Source organism: Dipodomys merriami, unplaced genomic scaffold (assembly GCF_024711535.1).
Source record: "Dipodomys merriami isolate MVZ:Mamm:240054 unplaced genomic scaffold, mDipMer1.0.p SCAF_25, whole genome shotgun sequence".
NCBI classification, from domain to species: domain Eukaryota; kingdom Metazoa; phylum Chordata; class Mammalia; order Rodentia; family Heteromyidae; genus Dipodomys; species Dipodomys merriami.
Window position 1 is genome coordinate 22,218,519 of NW_027203937.1, and position 11,283 is coordinate 22,229,801.

At 36.8% G+C, this 11,283-nt stretch overlaps 1 protein-coding gene across 1 annotated transcript; it reads right to left on the minus strand.

Moving 5' to 3' along the window:
- Positions 1-5,068: 5,068 nt before the first annotated feature.
- On the minus strand, positions 5,069-6,013 carry LOC138836284 (olfactory receptor 5P76-like). The gene has a single exon (XM_070034777.1). The coding sequence runs from the start codon at positions 6,011-6,013 to the stop codon at positions 5,069-5,071; it is 945 nt and encodes a 314-aa protein (XP_069890878.1).
- Positions 6,014-11,283: the final 5,270 nt, after the last annotated feature.

The following is an 11,283-nucleotide window of genomic DNA, read 5'->3' on the forward strand; positions in this document are numbered from 1 at the left end:
TGCTGGCAAAATTGGTTAACTACATGTAGAAAACTAAAGCTAGATCCTTATATATCACCCTGCACCAGAATCAACTCCAAATGGATCAAAGACCTTGAACTCAAAGCAGACACTCTGAAAACATTACAGGATGGAATAGGAGAAACCCTAGGTCTCCTTGGTTCAGGTCGAAATTTTCTGAATAGAGACCCGGAAGCACAACAAATCAAAGAAAGGTTGGACAAATGGGATTGCATAAGATTGCAGAGCTTCTGCAGGGCAAATGACATAGCTGGCAAGATCAATAGAAAGCCCACCGATTGGGAGAAGATCTTTACTAGCCATACAACGGACAAGGGTCTCATATTTAAAATATACTTGGAACTCAAAAAATTAAACCACCCAACAACAAATCCTCAAAGAAACAACTGCCCAATAAATAAGTGGGCGAAAGACTTAAAGAGAAGCTTCTCTGAAGAAGAAAGAAGGATGGCCAATAGACACATGAAGAAATGTTCAACATCCCTAGCCATAAAAGAAATGCAAATCAAAACAACATTGAGATATCACCTCACTCCAGTTAGAACAGCAAAAATCAAGAACTCTAACAACAACAGATGCTGGAGGGGATGTGGACAGAAAGGAACCTTACTTCATTGTTGGTGGGAATGTAAACTTGTTCAACCACTTTGGAAAGCAGTATGGAGGTTCCTCAAAAGACTTCACATAGATCTCCCCTATGATCCAGCAATCCCACTTTTGGGCATTTACCCAAATGCTTACAAACAAGACCACACTAAAGCTACCAGCACAACTATGTTTATTGCAGCATTATTTACCATAGCTAAGACATGGAACCAACCCAGATGCCCCTCAGTAGATGAATGGATCAAGAAAATGTGGTATATATACACAATGGAATTCTATGCCTCCATCAGAAAGAATGACATTTCCCCATTTGTTAGGAAATGGAAAGGTTTGGAAAAAATTATATTAAGTGAAGTAAGCCAGGCCCAAAGAAGCATAGGTCCCATGGTTTCCCTTATTTGCAATATCTAGTATAGGTATGAGTCAAGCGGAAAAGGTCAGATAATGTGATGTTAGGAAAATGAACCCTTAAATATGTATTTTAATGTTTTCATTTCTTTCATTCATGTGTTTCTAACGCATTTATAAGATTATTTCTTTGTTGCTTTGTATGTCCCTCCCCCACAGTGTAACCCCCGCTTTCACTATATTTGATGTCAGTATAACATGTGGAGGAGATGGGGACAAACAAGTCGTTTAAGGATTCAGGTGGACCTGTTGCAACAATGAGAAGTACAAAATGTCATGTCAAAACCAGCTTTACAATGTCGGTGTGGGGGGAGGGGGGTATAATTGGGCGGGGGGAGGGGGGTAAAATTGGGTGGGGGGAGGGGGGAGGCGGGGAAGGGAAGTGAAGGGTAAACAAAGGAGGAGGCTGCAATGCTTGGTAAGAAATGTATGCATTATCCTGCCCATGTAATTGTAGCCCCTCTGTACAGTATGTTCTCAAATAAAATAAAATACAATTAAACCAAAAAAAAAAGAAATGTACTCATTACCTTGCTCATGTAATTGTAACCCCTCTGTACAGTATTTTCACAATTAAAAAATATCAATGGCTTTTCTGTATACCAACAATGAGAAGAGAGCTGCTGATCAGAAAAGCAACTCCATTCGTAATAGCCCCACCAAAAATAAAATACCTAGGAACTAATTGAACCAAAAAAGTGAAGGATCTCTATGATGAAAATGTGAAAAACCTGAAAAAGGAAATTAAAGCAGAACTAAGGATGTGGAAAAAACCTCCCATGCTCCTGGATTGGAAGGACCAACACCATGAAAATGGCAGTACTTCCCAAAGCTGTCTGCAAATTCAATGAAATACCCGTCAATGTCCTAACCTCATTCATCAAGGAAATAGAAGAGGCAATCCAAAAATTGATATGAAACAATAAAAGACCCCGAATAGCGAAAGCGAACCTTAACAGAAAGAACAGTGCTGGAGGAATATCAATACCAAATTTTCAAACTCTACTACAAAGCCATAGTAATCAAAACAGCTTGGTACTCGCACAAGAACAGACCTCAGGACCAATGGAATAGAATTGAAAACCCAGAAATGAACCCACAGACCTATAGCCACCTAATCTTTGATAAGGGACCTAAAAAAATAGAATGGAAGAAAGCCAGCCTCTTCAGTAAATGGTGCTGGCAAAATTGGTTAATCACTTGTAGAAAACTAAAGCTAGATCCTTATATATCATCCTGCACCAGAATCAACTACAAATGGATCAGAGACATCGGAGTTAATGCAGACACCCTGAAAATATTACAGGATAGGAGAAACCCTAGGTTTCCTTGGCACAGAAAGTTTTGTAATAGAGACCCAGAAACACAACCAATCAAAGAAAGTTTGGACAAAAGGGATTGCTTGAAGCTGCAGAGCTTCTTCATCACAAAAAACATAACTAGCAAGATCAATAGAAAGCCCATGAACTGGGAGAAGATCTTCACTAGCCATACAGACAAGGGTCTCATATCTAATGTATACCTGGAACTCAAACAATTAAATCCCCCAACAACAAATCCTCAAAGAAACAACTTCCCAATAAACAAGTTGGCTAAAGACTTAAAGAGAAACTTCTCTGAAGAGGAAAGAAGGATGGCCATGAAGAAATGCTTAACCTCTCTAGCTATAAAAGAAATGCAAATCAAAACAACAACAACAAAACCACCTCACCCCAGTTAGAATGGCTCTAATCAAGAACTCTAATAACAACAGATGCTGGAGGGAATGTGGACAGAAGGGAACCTTACTGAATTGTTGGGGGGAGTATAAACTTGTTCAACCCCTTTGGAAAGCAGTATGGAGGTTCCTCAAAAGACTCCACATAGAGCTCCCCTATGACCTAGCAATCCCACTTTTGGGCATTTGCCCAAATATTCACAAACAAGACCATACTAAAGCTACCAGCACAACTATGTTTATTGCAGCATTACTTACCATAGCTAAGATATGGAACCAACCCAGATGCCCCTCAGTAGATGAATGGATCATGAAAAATGTGGTATATATACACAATGGAATTCTATGCCTCCATCAGAAAGAATGACATTGCACCATTTGCTAGGAAAGGGAAAGACTTGGAAAAATTTTATATTAAGTGAAGTAAGCCAGGTCCCAAGAAACATAGGTCCCATGGTTTCCCTTATTTGCAATAACTAGTATATGTCTGAGACAAGCAGAAAAGTTCAGATAAGATGATGTTAGGTGAAATGAACCCTAAGATAAGGACACAAGTGAGTTTTTCTTTCTTGCTATTGCTTCTAATGTATTTATAAGGTACCACGTGATTTTTTGTTGCTTTGTATGTCCCTCTCCCACAGTTGAAGACCTATTTTCACTGTATTTGATGTTGGTATAATTTGGGAAGTGGAAAGGAAAAAACAAATTGTTTAAACAGGAATATAGGTTGACCCATTGCAACAATGAGATGTACAAGAAGCTATGTTGAAAAATGAACTTTACAATTTAAGCGGGGGAAGGTGGGTGTAGGGTGTGTAATTGTGGAGATGGGAGGGAAGGGAGGAGCAGAGAAAAACAAAGGAGGAGACAACAATTCACAATAAGAAATGTACTCATTACTTTGCTCATGTGACTGTAACCACTCCTCTGTACAGTATTCTCACAATAAAAAACTTATTAAAAAAGAAACATGTTTGACTATTCTCCAACATTCTATATATGTATTTGATTAATTTGTTTTTAATTTTGTAAGATTTTTCCTTTCTTTCCTTGGATCTTATGACACCCCTTTCTCTACCCTGTGTAAATAAATGTAAATTTTACTAAATTTCCACATTTGTTGAAGTACAAAAGTCTGAGTTCTCAAATTTTCTGAGTTTTCAAATTTCTTGAAACACTTTTGAAAGTTTTATATTAAGCATTTTTTCATCTTTCATTGTGTGCAAACTTGTATTTGTCCAAGAATTTTATACCCAGACCAGACAGTACTTCTATATTTAGGTTAAGAAATTTTCATACTGTTTCCTATACAAACTTAAATTCCTGTGCAAACTTAAATTCTAACCAATATTAACTCCTATGGTTTTCTTTATCCCTGAGTTCTCACCAGTGTGTGAGAATTCTACAAAATCTAAGAATTTTGTACTTGACATACAAAAACATAGTCTTTCTTAAGTAATGTTTCAGAATCCTTTGTTTTGCTGTGATCTGGAACATACTCCTCAGCAGTACATTTGTTGAGAATTCTATATTGAAGGTACCATATTTCATGTTTCTCTTAAGTACCTAATGTCACTTTTAGGGGAAAAGGTGAACAGAATTCTTTTACTTCAGTAAGACCTTTTGCTGAACTTCCTAGTTCTCTCAAGTCCCAATAATTAGAAATATCAGCTGTATTACATGCAACAATGCTTATAACAAAATGATATTATTCCTTCTTACTTTTAATATTATTTACTATCTGCTCATCTACATATGAGAACATTCACATCCAGAGAGATTAAAAAACTACTAAAGATCATTATTTGCTGGAAAAGACGGTTCTAAAATTTTGAAAGCTAGGATGGGATATGGCCCCAATTGGCAGAATCCTCACCTAGCAAGAAAAAGGACCTAATTTCAAAAGTAATAGTACAAAATATATATAGAACAAAATCTTACTGGTGCTAAAGAAGTGCTCATTTTTCTTCAATTAACTTACTTTCTAATAGAATTCACATAAAATGTGTCAAACTATAAAATGTATTATTACCTAAGCATAAAGCATAGAGCAATATATGAAAAGGTATGGTGAAAAGTTGAAGATTTTCAGCAAGTTTAGTTTTTGTAAAAAAAATTGTGTACCTAATTATAAGTTGAATTTAATTTTACTAAAAGAAACTCATTACAGACCTTTTGTTTACTGCTATCTAAACTCTGAACCCCTATGTGGGCTGAAAAAAAAACTTGTTAGTAGTGACATTTCAATGGACATTCAGTAGTTTTTTATTATGGGATATTATTATTATATGGAGTCATATACAATAACAGATGTTTCTAAGAAAATATTTTCCTCCCAAGTTCTCTCTTCAGAGCCCCCTTAATCTCATTATTCCTGAGGCTGTAGATGAGGGGGTTCAGCATGGGGATCACCACCATGTAAAACACAGATACCACCTTGTTCTGGTCAGTGGAGTACAAAGACTTAGGCAACACATAGATGAATGTGATGGTCCCATAGTACAGAGTGACTGCAGTGAGGTGGGAGGTGCAGGTGGAAAAGGCCTTGTGGCGGCCCTCAGTGGAGCGCATCTTCAGGATGGTGATGAGGATATAGACGTAGGAAATAGCTATAACAATCACTGTGAACACAATGATGGAGCCAGCGGTAAATGAGGGAACAACTGCAGAGATACTAACATCAGAACAGGAGAGCTCAACTAAAGGAGAAAAATCACAGAAAAAGTGATTGACTTTATTTGATCCACAGAAGGTTAAAGAAAAGAAAGAAAGGCTAAAAGAGCAATCATTAAGAAAACCACCTATATAAGTTACTACTAGTAACTGGACACAGACTTGTGTGGACATTTTGGTTGAATACAACAGTGGGTTGCAGATGGCCACAAAGCGATCATAGGCCATGACAGCCAGAAGGAAGCACTCAACTGTCCCAAAGAAAATGGCTGTACCAAGCTGACAGGCACATCCAAAGTAAGAGATTGTATTTCTCTCCACCAGAAAATTAATAAGCATATTGGGTGTGACAGATGATGAAAAGATTATGTCAGCAAAAGCCAAGTTGCCCAGAAAAAAGTACATAGGATGGTGGAGCTGAGTAGAGACTTTGATAAGAAGAATTGTGCTAAGATTTCCAAATATAATCATCAAGTACATGCACAGGATGGTGCTAAAGAGGATGACTCGAAGGACTGGATCATCTGTTAAGCCCAATAGAATGAACTCTGTCACTGCAGTGTGGTTCTCGTGCACCAGGAAATCCATTAGATAATGTAGGTGTTGCCAAGACAATCCTGTGACAAAACATTACATGAAAGAATACATAAACACAAAGGTTTCATTTTCCTTGACATGTGTAGAATGTCACTACAAACATACATGTTCAAATACCAGTTCCTATTTCCATGAAATGATGAGTCTACCCATAATTTTAAATTGATTTTAGCAAGAGAAATTTATTTATGTAATATGTATTTTCTTTAAAGCCAAAAAGTGAACATATAAGCAGATAAGAATAACAAAAATGAAGGTTAAGTTAATTGGAAAAAGAGCTACATCACCTTTTGCTGAAAAGCCTTAGGGTAATAGCTAATAAAATGTATTTTAGGCTTCTAAATAAGAAGCATGGATTGGAGACAGGTACACAATACATAGGTGTTTAGTTTATTCCATTTGTGAGAAATAATTTTTCATTTTTATTTTACAGATGAGTTAATAGACACTGAAAGACTTTATATAGCTTGCATAGTCTTACATAGAAAGTAGTCCAATCAGAAAGGGACCTTCAAGAAGCTTGACTGCTGTTCCTATAATAATTGTAGTGAAGTCTTACACCGCCATTGATTTGTGAGTAGATAACAGTTTCCTTTAAGCTTTCTATCAGCCGATGTGTTCTAGTCACCTAGGCTACTCTGTACTTAACGAACATCAGTTAAATTCAAACATATTTTTGATGAAATGGTATTGATACTATAACCAGACAGAAATTTTGAATTAGGGTTATAAATGAGGTTATCTTCAGTAATGGGTATACATTCATATAGTTAAAATAATTTTGACAAAATAGTTATTTGATGTCGGTATAATTTGCGGAGGGGAAGGGGAAAAATCATTTAAATATGGATACAGGTGGACTCATTGCAACAATGAGATGTACAAGTCGTTATGTCGAAAATGAACTTTACAACTTTGGCAGGGGAGGGGGAGCGGGGAAGATTGGGTGGGGGATAGGGGGAGGATGGGAAGGGATGGGAAGGGGAAACAAAGGAGGAGGCTACAATGCTTGATAAGAAATGTACTCATTATCTTGCCCATGTAATTGAAACCCCTCTGTACAGTATTTTCATGACAAAAATAAAATAAAATAAAATTCTTTAAAAAAGAAGCAACATTATCCTACTGGGCAAGAATCATGCTTAATACTCCGCATATAATTAAAGTAGGTTTGCTCAATAAAATCAAATCATTTCCTACTGTAAAAAATGGCTTGTTATTTGGAATTTGATTGCATGAAATATTTATGCTCAACATAATACAGAGCTGCACAAAGTATAGACTCGGCCCTTAAGAAGAATCAGTGAGGTTGATCCTCACACTAAATTTTGTGAGCAGCCATGATGAGCTTTTTTTTTGAAAGCTTTGAATCTAAAACACTCAGATGCATAAACTTATGTTTTTACATTATTAATTCTCCTATTTGACTCAAAGCTTATGTTTTGGCAGGGTGCCAAGCATAAATAAATAGTGCTGAAAGACCCTATGAGGTACAAAAGAAGTTTTGGTAACTTGGATTATGAATGTTTACATTAAACCAATGGACACAGAGCTAATCAGCTAAAATTGCTTGAAACTGAATGCTTGCATCTAACTGCTCTGTTTCTGCTCTATGATTTGTGAATGCAAGCCTCTTTAGAGAAGAAAGTATTTTCAAATGGTAAATGAAAATCATGAAGTCAGATTCACTAAAAAAAAAAACCAATCTTACCTTTTGAAAGGATAATAATTTAGTCCTCTTTCCATAACAATTAAAGTCATAATGTTTATACAGTTATTTTTAAAATGTTATTTTTCCCTCTGTTGCAGATAAGTCTGAAAAACCTGGAAATTCAAACGTTAATTCAAATACATCAGGGTGTCACTTCAAGGTCTAGAGTAGACACACAAAATAACTTTCAAGACTTGTCAGTTATCCAATGGCCAATTTATTTCTTTTTCCCTATCTAGCTGTTTATGCATCGCTCTGTATTATTTCCTCAGTATTTACTGAAGAGTATAATATAACAAACTGTCTCATGCATTATTTCTCAAGTTGTTTTGCTATTCAGGCTTAAGTAATCATTTAAACTTCAGTTATGAGATCGTAACTTTAATTTAAGCCATTTAATTTGTTTCTTAAAAACTACTTTGTATTGATACCTGTAACCCAGGCTACTAAGTACCATGGGGGAAGTACATTTAAGTTAAAATTCAACTAGCAAAAGTTTTTTCAACTATTTTTATTATTTAAGTGGTTGCACAAAGGGGTTTCAATTTATGAGCTCACTGTGTCTTGGTCAATGATATCTGTTCCAACCTTCTCTTACCTCCCCCACCCATCTACCCCAACACTTCCTATCCCCTCAATTTAAAATCTATCTACTATCATAGAAGATACTTCAAAAGAAGTATGAGGAAGTATAAATTAAAAAGAAACTTGACAGCCTGGCTCCAGTGACTCATGCCTATAATCCTAGCTACTTAAAAGGCTAAGATCTGAGGATCATAGTTCAAAGCCATAAGAGTCTCTTATCTCCAATTAACCACAAGAAACCCAGAAGTGGAGCTATAACTCAGGGACTGCACTCAGACCCCACAAACAATGGAGGGCAGTGAAGAAGATTGGTGGACTGGACACTAACATCTTACTTTTAGGAACAAAGAAAATATTAATGTAAAATACTTGGTATAATAGAAACATATTTTCTTTCTATTTCTTTAAAGCACATAATACTCAACAAATGAAAAAAGATAGTTTTGCCTGTGGCATGTTTATATGAATGTACAGAAGATATACCATAAAGGTAGTATGAGAAAAAATTAATTTATAAGGTGTCAGTAGCCTTATGGTTTTTTTAATTAAATTACTTTATTATTACCTCCCCATGTAAAGAATGAGAATTGAGGGAATATACTACTAAAAACAATCATTTAAAAAGTAAGGCAGCCCTACTGTACTCATGGTCTAGTAACTTCTGAATTCTAAGAACAAATTTCTTGCAATCTGAAAAGCAAGCAGGAGGAACTCCAGAACACTTCACCCTACAATCATCTCTTCTAGTCAGCTGGAAATAACTAAAAGGAAAGAATTAAGGAATGAAGAATCCTTAGCAATAGTTCCATTTTTCCCTTTTTCTCCCCTTTTGAATTGTGAATTTTTCTTTTAGCCGCTGTCACTTTTATCTTTTTCCTTCTTCATTTACTCTTCTTATCTCTTTATTTTTAATTATTTTTATACATTTACTTTTATTCTATATTTTCTTACCTTATGTAGTAGTTTTATTGCTGCATGTGATGGGGTTTTTGTTTTATTTTGTTGGCATGGATGAGGGTCTGGTCCATACTTAGCATACACTGGGCAAGTACTCTGACACTGAGTTACATTCTCAGCAGAGCTCATGGAAATTGCATTTGTCTCCAGGCCACTACCTAGTCCCACAAGACCCATGGAAGATACTTCAACTTCCAACTTAAAGAATAGAGGGACAAAAACTACCGGTTGAAAATACACCCACAAATGGACACAGGAAGAGGGGATTCTGTCATTCTGTTCCTGACAAGTCACCCCATGCAGGGGTTGAGGTGGGGGTGGGGGAGTAGGAGGAAGAGAGAGAGAGAGAGAGAGACAAAGAGGCAGAGGGAGGCAAAGAGGGAAAGAGAAAAAGAGACTGGCTTAAGAGAGAGAACTATATCCAGGGCTTTACCTCTCCATGTGAAATTCAGGGAACTACAATAGTGACTAGTACGTGATAAAAACTTTGAATCCTTCACCATGACTGAAAAAGATACTATTAGATCACTTTCCAGTGACATCTGTCAAGTGACTTTTCATACTTCAAGAATACTTTCTCAGGGCTAGGAAGGTGGTTCAGTGGTAGAGTGCTTGCCTTGCATGCATGAGGCCCTGGGTTCAATTCCTCAGTACCACATAAGCAGAAAAAGCCAGAAGTGGTGCTGTTGCTCAAGTGGTAGAGCACTAGCCTTGAGCTGAACAGCTGAGGGACAGTGCCCAGGCCCAGAGTTCAGGCCCCATGACCGACAAAAAAAACTGTTTATTTAAAAAAATCCTAGTGAACTGGGCCTTGGTGGCTCACGCATGTAATCATTGCTACTCAAGAGGCTGAGTATCATGGTTCGAAGACAGATCAGTCAGGAAATTCCATGAGACTCTTATTTTCCAATTAACCACTTAAAAATCAGAAGTAGTGCTGTGGCTCAAGTGGTAGAGTGATAGCCTTGAGCAAAAAGAGCTCATTGGCAGCACCCAGGTCCTGAGTTCAAGTCCCACAACTGACAAAAATTAAAATACCTAGTGATAAAAATTTCAATCTTTTTGAATTATGCCCTTTTCTTAAAACATTTTATATGGTTTCATTATTGTACTTTCATACATGCACAAAATTTTATGGAAGTATTTTTTTTCTTTTAATAGGTGATACTTTCCCAGCAAATCCAAAGTGAGACAGGAAAAGTATCATCTGATGTCTTCTTAATTCTGGACTGTGTCATTGTATATAAAATATGTTGAATGATTGGTATTTGCTTTTTGTTTCTTCTCTGTTGGACATTTAAAGTCTAAGCTTCTCTATTATGGTTGAAATTTGTGCTTTTCTACCTGGGTCAAGGACTTCTGACCACTCAGTGGTCATGTCCTTCAATGCACTGGTCACTTGTGATTAGAGAGCTCAGGACCAGGAACCTTAGCTAACCTAAGCATAAAGTTGTTTCTTCTGATTTCCCTTTCATAGTCATTGCTGCTCAACTCCAGCAATGGTTGGCCACAGACAACACACACTTCCTGGAGCCTGCTTGGCAGACTAGTCTGTGAGTACCATAACCTCTCTTTCTGAACACATACTTTCCACAGAGGACCAAGAATCAAAATTGTTGGCTGCAGCTCTTTTATTTTCAATCTTGAATTAATAAAAATTTATCTTAACAAATTCTCAGCACTTACCACTTAGAAGCAGAATTACTGATGCTGAATTCCAATCAGAACTTTACAATCAGATACATCCCATTTAATGATACCAATTATTGGGGGCCAAATACTTGACAGTATGAACCATTGGTCAAGCCACATGGTTACATACATGTAGTCAGGATGGTAGTTGGTGTCAGTACCCATGGTGGGAGAGAAAAGAAGGCTTTCAATCAACACAGTAAATCCTCTAGGAATACTGCTGTTGGTCCCTTTGAGAGAAAGGTCTTGGCATTTGTTGTAATGACTTTTTGAACCAGATGATTCATTAAGGCCTGGCTAGCCTTAATGCCCCAAA